The sequence below is a fragment of the Onychostruthus taczanowskii genome, unplaced genomic scaffold (assembly GCF_017590055.1).
Source record: "Onychostruthus taczanowskii isolate IOZ18803 unplaced genomic scaffold, ASM1759005v1 scaffold34, whole genome shotgun sequence".
In the NCBI taxonomy this organism is placed as follows: Eukaryota; Metazoa; Chordata; class Aves; order Passeriformes; family Passeridae; genus Onychostruthus; species Onychostruthus taczanowskii.
In genome coordinates, this window is record NW_024500794.1 from 290,807 (window position 1) to 302,272 (window position 11,466).

Sequence of the window (11,466 nt, forward strand, 5' to 3'; positions counted from 1 at the left end):
TGGGATTGTGCATGATTGTGTCAACTCTGCTTTTCCTCTTAAATCCAACATGAAATTCTTCTTCATTCCTTGTGACCTGCCTGTTTCTGCATTCTGACTCTTCTTGCCCTTTGGATCCCGGTGGTGAGATTCCCTGGGCTTCTAGTGTGCAGCTGCTTCCCTCAAGCCCTGAGGCTATCCACTGACTGTCTCACCTCGCTCTTCCCTGTGACTTCTGCTCCTCCACCTGATCTGTGCCACGCTGCATTTCGCCTGCCAGATCGATGTGCAGCTTTTCTCCGCTCCTCTCTCCCATCTGTGCTTTCCCCTTTGTTGCAAACGCCAGTACACTCATTGTGCGCTCTGCAGATGCCAGTCCCTGCTCAGAGTGTTCTGTCGTCTTTGTAGTCGCTGTGCCAACTCAGCAGAATATATTCCATCCTTTTTGGGGACTTATGTCCTTCGACAAAATGAGGGAGCTGCAGAAGTTACGTGACAGATCGTTGTGTGGAACAGATGCTGGCCGTGCCTGCAGCCCAGACAACAATGGGAATGTCATTTTCTCCATCCAGTGTCACAATTTTGGTGCTGTACCGTGTTTGTGCTTGGTGTTTATGTAGGTGGGTACATACCTGCATGTGCACGGGGGGGATATTTTCCCTCTGATGCATTCTCTTACTTTGGTGAGTGTAGAAAGTATGGTACTTTTCTACTGAGGCGTGCGTTGAGCTTGCTGGCGTGTGCCATCATACGTGAGCACGTGGTTGAGATGTGTTTGGGCTTTCATGCGTGGTATCTGTTTTTCTGCTCCCAGCAAATGCGGGGTGAATGCACCTAGAAGCAATTATTTATGCATTTTGGTCTATCACCTTGCTAGTCATGTCACTGTGTTCTGATGGGGGCAGGAGGGACGGTGACTTTTGTGTTTATTTTGAAGGCTGAACTAACTAACTGTGAGCCATTTTTCTGAGCAGAAGCAAAACACAATAACTGGGTATTTTAAGAATTATATTTACTGAGCTAATTCCTAAGTGGTTCCAAACCTCTTCCAAACAGTTTGCTGAATAACAAAAGAGCAGAAGCATGTGTATTTGCATTAAATTTTCTTAGATTTACATAAATATGAAATATCTGTCCTTTCACTTACAGCAAAAGTAGCAAAATCTCAGTGTGCAGAGGGAATGTGTTTGGATGCATTTATGTATTTAATCCACACTGTTCATCTTTCTGTACTGTGTCCATTAAAAATCCCAGCAGATAAACCGCTTTGTTCTTCTTTCACAATGCTGTATACCGAATTTAAGATGAAATACCCAAGAATTCAACCACCGGCCACCTTTGCATTGGGAAATGGCTTCCTGAGAGGCAGCATATTTAAATAAGCCCTGCAGGAGGGCTGGAAGCAGGGTAGGTAACACAAGGAGAAGAAGCAAGAGGAGTAGAAGGGAATGACGAGGGGTGACACAGCCTGTCAGAAGACTGGAAAGAGGAGGGATGTTTTCAATCGTGATTTTTTTGTGAGCCTCTCTTTGCTAACGCAGCACAGATGGAGGTCGTGGCTCTCACTCAGTGTGACAGACACACTCTTAACACGAGCAAAATATTCTGAAAGTAATCGCTGCCACACAACGCAGGCTGCAGCCACCACAACCTGGCTGTAGCATCCCAAATACGAATTTCCACATTTGAGGATCAAATCAGAGCTGTCCTTCACTCAGGGTGCCCTTCATCTGAGGTCGGAGTTAGTTGTTGGGTGAGGATTACGTAAGAGGCGCAGATGAAGGGCGCCAATGAGGAAATGGCTGTGGGTAGCTCTGACTTCTGCTAACGAGGATTTCTTTGTCTTCCAGGCGTGCGCGGGGCCCCTGCAGCGTTCGGCCGCGCTCTCTCTGCCCTCCTGCCCCAAATGCTCGCTCCGTGCCGGCAGCAGGTAACCAGGCAGGTTTCTCACCCTGCCCTTTACGTGCCTTCCCCGCGTGATGCTCAGTTGGCTTTCCGGGGATGCCGGGGGCGGCGGGCAGCACCGGAGCAGCGGCGGGGCGGAGCCCAGGGCAGCGGCGCCGCTCATCGCTGCCCGCCGAGCGCCCGCTGCCCGCCCTTCCCCCGCTCCCGCCTTCCCCGGCACAACCTGGGCAGCTCCGAGGGGAAAAGAGAAAGAAAGGAAATGGAGAGACATAATGGTTTTTGTTCATTGTGAAAAGAGAACAGAGAGTGTGAGAGGAGCAAGATGGGAGCCTTGCTTCTCACTCACACCCCCTCGTCGCTCCTTTTTCACTGGCCATGCCCTTGGAGCACCTCGGGAATAACTGGTGAGTGCTGTGCAGAAACCTCTCCTGCCAACGCTGCAGCGAACAGATCCTGCATTCCTCAGACCTATGGCCTTGTCCGCATTCCACAAAAAGGTTGCCGTTCTAATTCCTCCTTCCAGGGTTTCACGCAGCGTTTGCCGCCAGCGTGACTCTCTGCAAGCAAGGCTCCCTCGAGGTTTGCTGAACTGGCAATGGCCCCGGAAATGCAGCCTTTGGTAAGGTGTCCATCAGCTGTAAGGACTGCCTGGAAAGCTGCAGAAATACCCAGGGAGAGGCACAGCCTCAGCCCCCAGTCTCACAAACTCAGCCCTTGGCTTGCACTTGCAGAGGAGCAGCATTAGGGACAGAAAAAGGATCTGCAGAGCAGTGTTTGTTCCTGACTCTTTTCTGTTCCTTTCTCCTCTGTGTTTGAAGGCATTAATGCCTGGCTTATAATTTGGAAAAACTGATAGAGCCCTACCATCTCTGGGACTTTGCAGGAGTGGGAGGATCACTAGTATCCAGGGGACAGCAATTTATTTTATCCCAGATCTGGGGAAAAGAAGAAAGAAAGAAAAAAAAAAAGAAGAAAACCGAAAGATGTTTACATTTCTGCCCTAGAAGATCTTTACCTCCCTTTGCAGCCTGACACTTGAGGTCAGCTCCACACTCCAATCAAACACCAAGAGTGCCTCAGAGCAAAAGGAAAACACACCAGACAGGAAAGGCTTTCCAGGCTGGAGGTCTCTGAAGGATGATTCAGGTTTGCAGAAGCAGCATCAGAGAGGTTGAGGCAGCGCCAGCAAGGGCTTTGTGTGAACTTCAGCACTCAGAGATGAGCTCTGAGTGGTGACAGGAGCTGTTTCAGTAGCTCACTTGTGAACAGCCTCCCTCCGAGAGGCTTAACCCGTGCTCTGCCCATAGGACTTGTGTCCACCTCATGATCCTGCACCATTGTGCTGTCGACAGTTCCCCTATTGTGGATGTTTTGGTTTCAGTAATTGCAGAATGCAATTACTGTGTGCAGAAGGGACTTCTGGAGAGCCTTCTGCATGCACACAGGCACGGGCCTCCCGTGAGAGGTCTTCTTTCTCAATACCAAGCAGTTCTGAGACCTGCTGGAGCAAGAAGTATTGCCAAGTCCTCTATGCATTCCACGCGTGAGCCATGCTACTGGGTCATTTTCCTCTGTCAGACTCCGAAATCCAAGGACATGGCTCCTGCCACAACTCAGGAGTTCAATTTTTCAACCACTTCTTGCAACCTGCTATTTCCAGTCCTCTGGCGCGGGTCCAGTCTGGCTCCTGCACATGGTGGGCCGGATGCAACAGTCAACAGCAGCACCACTGAGGAAGCGTGCCCTGGGCTGGAGCTGGGATGAGTCAGTCTGCTCTCTTCCCTGTAATCCAGTGGGGCTGGCGGTAGCTGAAGGCAACCAGCATTCCCCAGAGATGGTGACAGAGGTGTCATCCACCTGCTTTCTAGAGATTCCCCACCACTGCTGTAGGTGCACACAAGTACCTAGGCTTCGCCTGTGATTCCAGTGGCTGTCCAGGATCGGTCCCTGATGGCCCACAGCTGGCTCACAAAGTGATCCTCCCTGCTTCCGCCAGCAGAGCACTGCGTGCGCTCGCTGTGCATGCGCTCGGCACAGCCAGGCAGCTCTGTGGGTGCCTCCCACATGCCCGTGCCGTGCAGGAAGCCTGGGATAAGTGCTGCCTCTGCAGCAGCCAGGCAACGCTGTGGACTCTGGCCGGGAACCAACTGGCCACGAGCCACAGGGGTTACTACAGCATCACAGAACATTCTGAGTTGGAAAGGACCCATCAGGATTGTCGAGTCCAGCTCCTGGTCCTGCACAGGACCATTTCCAAGGGTCACACCGTGTGCCTGAGAGTGTTGTCCAAACACATCTTGAACTCTGTCAGGCTTGGTGCTGTGGCTACGTTCCTGGGGAGCCCGTTGCAGTGCCCGGCTACCCCCTGGGTGAAAAACCTTTGCCTGATATCCAGCCTAGACCTCCCCTTACCCAGCTTCAGGCCATTCCCACGGGACCTGTCACTGGTCCGCAGAGAGAAGGGATCAGTGCCTGCCCCCGCGCTGCCCCTGGTGGGGAAGCTGTGCGGAGCGATGGAGCCTGCCCGGTCCCTCTGTTACCACCGCATCTTCCCATTCCCATTCCCCTTCCCATTCCTATTCCCATTTCCATTCCCATTCCCATTCCCATTCCCATTCCCATTCCCATTGCCCTTCCACTTCCCATTCCCATTTCCTTTCCCATTCCCATTGCCATTCCCATTCCCGGGCTGCCCGGCGGGAGCTGCGGCCCGGGGGCACCGCCCGCGGGGGACGCCAGGGGGCGCTGTGCCGCGCGGCCCCGCCTCGCCCGCGTCCTCCCCCGGGGCNNNNGGTTCCGCCGCTCCGCCCTCCCCGCCCTCAGCCCCGGCTGCGCTGACCGCCCTCTCCCCTCCGCAGAGGCCGCCCCCGAGCGAGGGAAGCATGTTCCGGCTGATGAGGGATGGCGAGCCGGAGGACCCCATGTTTGCCATGTGAGTCGGGGTGGGCATTCTGCGGGGCGATCGGCGGCGGGCAGCCAGGGAAGGAGGGAGGGCTGCGGCACGGAGCGTCCCCAGGGAAGTGTGCGCTGGCCCCGCGTCCCGCCGGGCGGGCAGAGCCGGGCGGGCCCGGGAGCGCCGCGGCTGCCGGGGGCAAACACGGACACCTCCGGAGGGGCAGCGCGGTGCCGGGGCAAACACGGGCCCGCAGTAACAGGGCTCGCGTCGGTCTCGTTTCCGCGATATTGGAGCGTGGTCTTGGAGGAAAGCGTAATAAAGTAGGCCAAAAGGCATCGCAGCTGTCTTGAGAGGAAGAGAGGGCTGGAATAATAACTAATCTTTTTCTTTGCGCGAGGATTTTTTTTTTTTTTCGTTATGCAAAGTAGGGTTGCAGTTGAGATAGATAAAATCTGCTGCTCTGTCCAGTGTTTGTTGCTGTTCTGCACAGGAAGTCATTAATGGAGCTGGAGAAGGCTGCTGAAGCAGTTGTCAAGTTGTGAGGAACAAAGTAAAGAGAAAACAACGAGTAGTTTTGAAACACGAGTATTGAAATCTAACAAAGGTCCCAAGAACTCTTCCTGGGATTCCTTTCACTAAATGTTTTTGTTTCCGTCCTCAGTACAGAAATTGGATGCTATTGATAAATTTTGGCAGTGACACTAAGTTGGCAGCCCTTGCCAAAGTGGATAAGGAATAGACTGTAATACAGGAAGAATTTGATTATGTTAAACAAGACACTACTAGAAATTTGGTGAAATTTATGTATGTAGAAGAATAGTCAATCTTTTGCTTAGGAAATCAATAGTAAGCCAGAATTTTATCAGCTGTGAGCAAATTAGCAGGAGAGGAGACCTTGATGTCCCAGTTAGTCACTGAATGACTGTGTGTTCTCATTTACATGGCAGGTATGAGTCTAGCTTTTATTATGGGAGGCATTTCCAGTAGAGACAGAAAAGTATTGGTTTTAAGTATTTAAGTAGTGGGTACTACTGTCATCTCAGGAATAATCTGTGCTGTGGAGGTCATTAAAGCTCAAGAGGGATAATTGCAGGCTACAAGATGTGCAGGAAAAAAGCTATGGTATTTCCCAGAAGTTTCTAATTGTGGCCATCCTATTCTGACTCTTTATCCTTACCCTCCTTTTCCTCCTCTTGCTTCACCAACCTGTGTGAATGCATGCAGCCCTCAAAGTGGAGGCTGCAAAAGAAGGGAATACCAGTTGGGGATCCCCTTTCTCCCTCAAATCTGGAAAAGCTGTATGTGGTCTCAACCCCTGGGGGCAGAGGGGTGTCAGGCCATGCAGTCCCTTCTGGAGGTTCCACTCTTGCATTTCACTGTTTGTGTCCGTGTACATGGAGGGGTGAGAGGACGATATGTAGGATCTCCTGCTCCCTGGTGCCATTAAGTGTATTAGCCTTCGCTTTGCAGCAGGGAAGATCTGGCACCTCCCTACAAAAGATGTCAGAGCAGTGAGGTTCTGGAGTGGCCTTGGCCCTACTAGTCTCCAGAGCAGTACTGAAGCAGAACACCAAGCTGCTTCTGAGCAGACAGAAATTAGTACCTGAGAGGGCTTCTGTGGTATGAAACCTTCTACCACAAGAAATGTGATGAGATCCAGAGATCCCTTCCAGCACCAGGAGTCACCATGGACAGCACAGACATCTCAGGATTCTGAATTTTCAGCTTGGGAAGGAGTGTACAGTTGTGCAAGAATAACACAGAGCTGGGAGGAGCGGATTAAATGGGGCTTTGTCCTCACCATTGTTCTCTGCACCTCTCCAAAGGGATCCTTTTGCCATCCACCGGCAGCACATGAACCGCATGCTGTCTGGGAGTTTCGGGTTCGGGCCGCTCCTTGGCATCACGGATGGGACCACCCCTGGGGCTCGCCAGGCTGGCCGCAGGATGCAGGTAACACAGGGGCTGAGCACGGGCCAGAATTCCTCAAACTGATCTGGCAGTTTGTGTCTCCCGCCCTTCCTGGGCTGGGCTCCCCCCTCCCCTCCACGCAGGTGGTGGGTGCAGAGTAAATCTCTTAGGCAGTGGTGTTCTGGTCCTTCACTTTATTCCACCTGGATTAAGGTGCTGAATGCAACTGTGCTCTGGGTTGGACGGGAGGAAGGGAATAAATACTAAATACGTGTTGTGTCTCAAAGTTCAAGGATGTGAGTTCATATAATGGGGAGAAATTTAGGAGCATTGCCTCATGTCTGGTTTGTTAGGGGTGCTAATGGTTTGAACCCCTAGGGCAATCTGTGGGGCACTTTCTTGATCTGTTTGTAAAGCCTGAGTGTTCCCAGTTCTGTTTCTGAGAAGGATTAGTGTGTTCTGTGAGGGTCTAGTGTTCCGCTGTTGCAAAGTCATTCTCTGTTCTGTTTTTCTGTTCTCCTGGCAGGCAGGAGCTGTTTCACCCTTTGGGATGCTCGGCATGGTAAGTTTTCTGTTTTTCTGGGTCAGATTAGAGGCTTTCCAAGTAGTGGCTCCATACTGAGATTCATCAGCACTGTGTGCAACCAGTGCTAAAATGAAGCCATCTGTGAGCCTGACCAGCTATCCTACCAGGTAGGGAGGATGGGAATGTCTGCAGAGACCAGGATGAGCTTGAGATTTATAGTAAATGGAATAGGGAAGAAGGTATTGAACTGAAACTGGAAGCATCTGGTTTCTCCTGGACCTCTCATTGAGTTGTTTTATGACTTCAGGCCTTTACCTTGTTTCCCCTCTAATGTTTTAAAGCTGTCCGTGAGCTGTTTTTGAAGAGGGAGTCTAACTCTCTGTATATGGGGAAGTTGTATTTGCACCTTGACCAGAGAAAAGTCATAAAGCTGTTATAGCACAATATTTCATGGGAATTGGGACAGTTAATATCTGGGAAGAGCAGGTAGTCCCTTAATAACCTCATATGTCTGAGAAGAAGCTGCAGATGTGGAGGTAATGGAGGAGCTGTGAGGACGCCAGGAAAGGACTTGGCCATCAGTAGGCAGAGGGGATTATTGCACCTCCTTTGCCGGCGGTGGCAGCTGGAAAGCCAGCAGAATATTCAGCTAAACAGGGCTGGAATGAGAATGGCTGTGTGTACGTGAGAACACTGCGCTCGGAGCGTGCTGATCTCCGTCTTCCACCGAAGTGACACGGTGGAAATAGGTTATTCCAGATCCAGCAGCTTTAGCTGTCTTGCTCTGCAGAATTGCCTCAATGAAAGAGACTCCAGCGTCCCGGAATTTTTGTAGCTCAGAGGAGGATTAATAAGACTACAAACACATAGACTTCAAAGCATAATAACATTGTGTGTGAGTACTGCTCTGCTGGAAACGAGAACAAGAGGCTACTCGAGGAAACAAAAAAAAAAGAAATCAGCAAGTTTGAACTGACATTGTAATTTTGTTTACATATTGCACAATTAACCTGTGAGACCTGCTGGCCCAGGGTGTTACTGCAGCATTCAAGTTTACAGGATGGAAAAGGCAGGTGTTTGTAGGGGAAAATAAGCAAATTTGTTATGCTAGAAAGAAGACAATCAGTGGAAATTTTCTTAAGACCACTCTTAGTGCGCATGCTGAGATTTCTTCTAACTTTGCTGAGTCCCCAGGCTTACAAACCCCAGTGCATCAGCAGTTGGATCCAAAGTAAAAGAACAACCTTTGCCAGAACATTAGGCAATGCAACCTGAGAGAATGGAGAGAACAGCAACCCCAAATTCTGTTTTGGTGGTTTTGTTTTGTTTTGTTTTTCTGAGCTACTGAAAGAATGTGAAAAAAAATTCAAGGTTGTTCTTCTTAGTCAGCAGGTTTTTTGCAGATAGTTTGTTGTTCTTTCCTCATGTCTCTTCCCAGACTGACTACTCTTGTGTTCTCTTTTCCTTTTTATCAGGCAGGTGGCTTTATGGATATGTTTGGGATGATGAACGACATGATTGGAAACATGGTAAGAACCCTCCGTGAACCGTTCTGTATGGAGGGGAGTGCTGAGGGTGCTTCTGCCATCCCTCTGATGTCTCTTACCTTACTGTGCTGCCTGGGATGGACTGAGCCACACCTGCCAAGGTGGCAGAGCTGTAAGCTTTGCTTCATCACTGGGAGTCAGTGACAGAGCTTGTTCCTGAGTGCAGGGAGAGGAGAGGGGTGAGGAAGTGTGTGGGTGGACATGTTTAGCAAGAAATAAGTATTAATTTAACAGGAAGGTGTGTTCTCCAGAAAAAGGGACCCATGGGGATTATATTCATCCTATTGTAACTTCTTACTTCATTGTAGAGAGGGAATTAAATGCCATCTCTTCTTCCCTCCCATCCCTTCTTTCCACCATTCCCCATCCCTTCTTGCAGGAGCATATGACAAGTGGTGCTAACTGCCAGACATTCACCTCCTCAACCGTCATCTCTTACTCCAACCTGGGTGATGGGCCCAAAGTCTATCAGGAGACCTCGGAGATGCGTTCAGCACCTGGCGGGGTAAGGAGGAGGCTGCTGGCTTTGCTGTGACGGGGTGGGCTTCGTTTGGTGGCTTTGTGGGTGGCCATCTACAGCACTTCGAGGAGCACATTGTGCTCTTGTGACTCACTGAACCGTGCCAAGGGCCCCTGGGAGGAAATGGGAAGAGCTGGCAGTGGGGAATCCATTCTTCCCTCTTCCTAACGTTGTGTCTGACATCCTGGGAGTGGTGGCAGCGCAAATCGGCCGAAATACTGGAGGCAGGAATCGGGGTGCCTTAGGGGGCTGGGAGAAGGGATGAAAATGTTGATTCCACGTGGGAATCTGCCCCCAGATCCGCGAGACAAGACGAACTGTCAGGGACTCGGACAGCGGCTTGGAACAGATGTCGATCGGGCACCACATCAGGGAGAGGGCCCACATCATGCAGCGCTCCCGGAACCATCGCACAGGTGACCAGGAGGAGAGGCAGGACTACATCAACATGGACGAAAGTGAGTAGCGCCCGTGTCCTCCTCCCAGCCAAGCCAGGCGCTGCTTCCCCACGTGAGCTGGTTGTCTCCCTGCGCAGGCGACGCAGCCGCGTTCGACGACGAGTGGCGGCGAGAGACGTCCCGGTTCCGGCCGCAGCGGGGCCTGGAGTACCGGCGCCACGAGGGCAGCGGAGGCCGGCGGGCCGAAGGGACTCGCCTCGCCATCCAGGGCCCTGAGGATTCTCCCTCCAGACAGTCCCGCCGGTACGACTGGTGAACTCGGAGCAGACCTTGTGGGGGGTGCAGCGTGGCCACCCCCAAAGCTACCTACACGCTCTTGTAAGTCTTAACAAGTTCCTTCCTTGTCTTCCGCTGTGTGGTTGCCTCTTAGCCGCAGGGTTATTTTTGTTCTTTGCACTAATCTTATGTTATTTTGAAGTTTTGTTTGCAAAGGGATTTTCCCGCTTTGAGGGGGCAGGGGAAGGTGTGAATTTGGAGAAGATGCTGTGCTGAACGGGAAGATGGAAGCTGTTTAAGCTGGCTTTGTCATGAACAAAAGACTTGTGGTGTCGGCCTTAACTGATGGCTGAAATAGTATGATGTGATTGCAACCTGTGGAGTGTTTATATTGTCATTGTGTGGAACTTAGAGACCATTTACTGTCCATCCAGTTTGAAATATAAGTAAGTGCTGGTGTCTGCTCTCCTGTGCTTTGGATAGGGCTCACCAGGATGTGATCTAGTGCTTGAAAAGGGACATTTTCCCCTTTTTTTGATGTCTAGACATTGGGTTTAAACATGTCTTTAGCTGTCTTCTGCTTCCTAAGCACCGCTTATTCTTTTTATGTCTTCTGTTTCCTTTCCTCCCAGGTACAGACAGTGAAACTCTGAAGTCCCTTCAAAGCACCACTTGGACCCTCCTCAAATTTAGTATTAACCTCCCTCCCACTTAAGAATTGAAACAAAGCAACTAATCTTCTGCATTGCTCTATTTCACCCCATTTGGGTGCTGCAGTGGGACATGGGGAATCTCACTGATGTGCAAGGAACACATTAATTGCCCATTCCCTCTGCTGTTCTTTTGGCTCTGTTCTTTCTGCCAGTAGTGCTGGGCATGAGGAGCTGCCACCTTGCCTCTTCCATCCTTTCCACTCTTTCTGTGCTGGGTTGGGCTGGTTCTGAAGTTTGTGTTTAGTCCCCTGTGAAAGGAATATGAGGGAATTCTGTTAGAACCCCCTGTCAGTCCCCTCACTGGGACAGAGGCTTTGATTCCCCTGCTGCTCCTTGGTGCATCTGTGGAGAAGCAGAAGGATGTGTGCGTTGGAGAAAGGAGGAGCAGAACAAAAGCTGGATCAGCCTGTGGGCCCCCTGACCCCTCTTCAGTCAGCTCCCCCACTTTTTTAATTTGTGAAACTTGTAACTAGATGTTTACTGAATAAAGAAAGAAACTGTAAAGAATTGGTGGATCAGTCTTTGCCTTCAGCTGACCTAATTGTGCCTGCTGTGGCACAATTACCTCTTTCACATCCTTGGAAAATTGCTGAAGAGAAACTTGGTGTGAAATTGTCAGGCTTTGTTTTCTTACAGGAGATAGCCTAACAGCCTTCCCATGTAGTCACAGGGTGAGATTATGCTCAACATGGAGATTGTGAAAGAAGACCCAAGAGCTCACCATTTGCAAAAAATGCCCTCTAATTGCCGTAGTTTTGCTGCGCACTCAGGGGAAGTCGGTTGATCCTTCTTGCT

General features: G+C 50.8%; 1 protein-coding gene across 2 annotated transcripts; it reads left to right on the forward strand.

The window, feature by feature from the left end:
* Window positions 1-4,683: 4,683 nt before the first annotated feature.
* On the forward strand, window positions 4,684-11,178 carry MLF2 (myeloid leukemia factor 2). 2 transcript variants are annotated; one of them, XM_041410978.1, is made up of 9 exons: window positions 4,684-4,816; window positions 6,607-6,733; window positions 7,218-7,253; window positions 8,693-8,746; window positions 9,144-9,269; window positions 9,583-9,742; window positions 9,820-10,060; window positions 10,161-10,404; window positions 10,591-10,694. In XM_041410978.1, the coding sequence occupies exons 1-7, from the start codon at window positions 4,767-4,769 to the stop codon at window positions 9,996-9,998; spliced, it is 732 nt and encodes a 243-aa protein (XP_041266912.1). In that variant the 5' UTR covers window positions 4,684-4,766; the 3' UTR covers window positions 9,999-10,060; window positions 10,161-10,404; window positions 10,591-10,694. The 2 variants fall into 2 exon arrangements, with proteins under 2 accessions (XP_041266912.1, XP_041266913.1); XM_041410979.1 differs by lacking the exon at window positions 10,161-10,404 and having other exon boundaries at window positions 9,820-9,985; window positions 10,591-11,178.
* The last annotated feature ends 288 nt before the right edge of the window (window positions 11,179-11,466 follow it).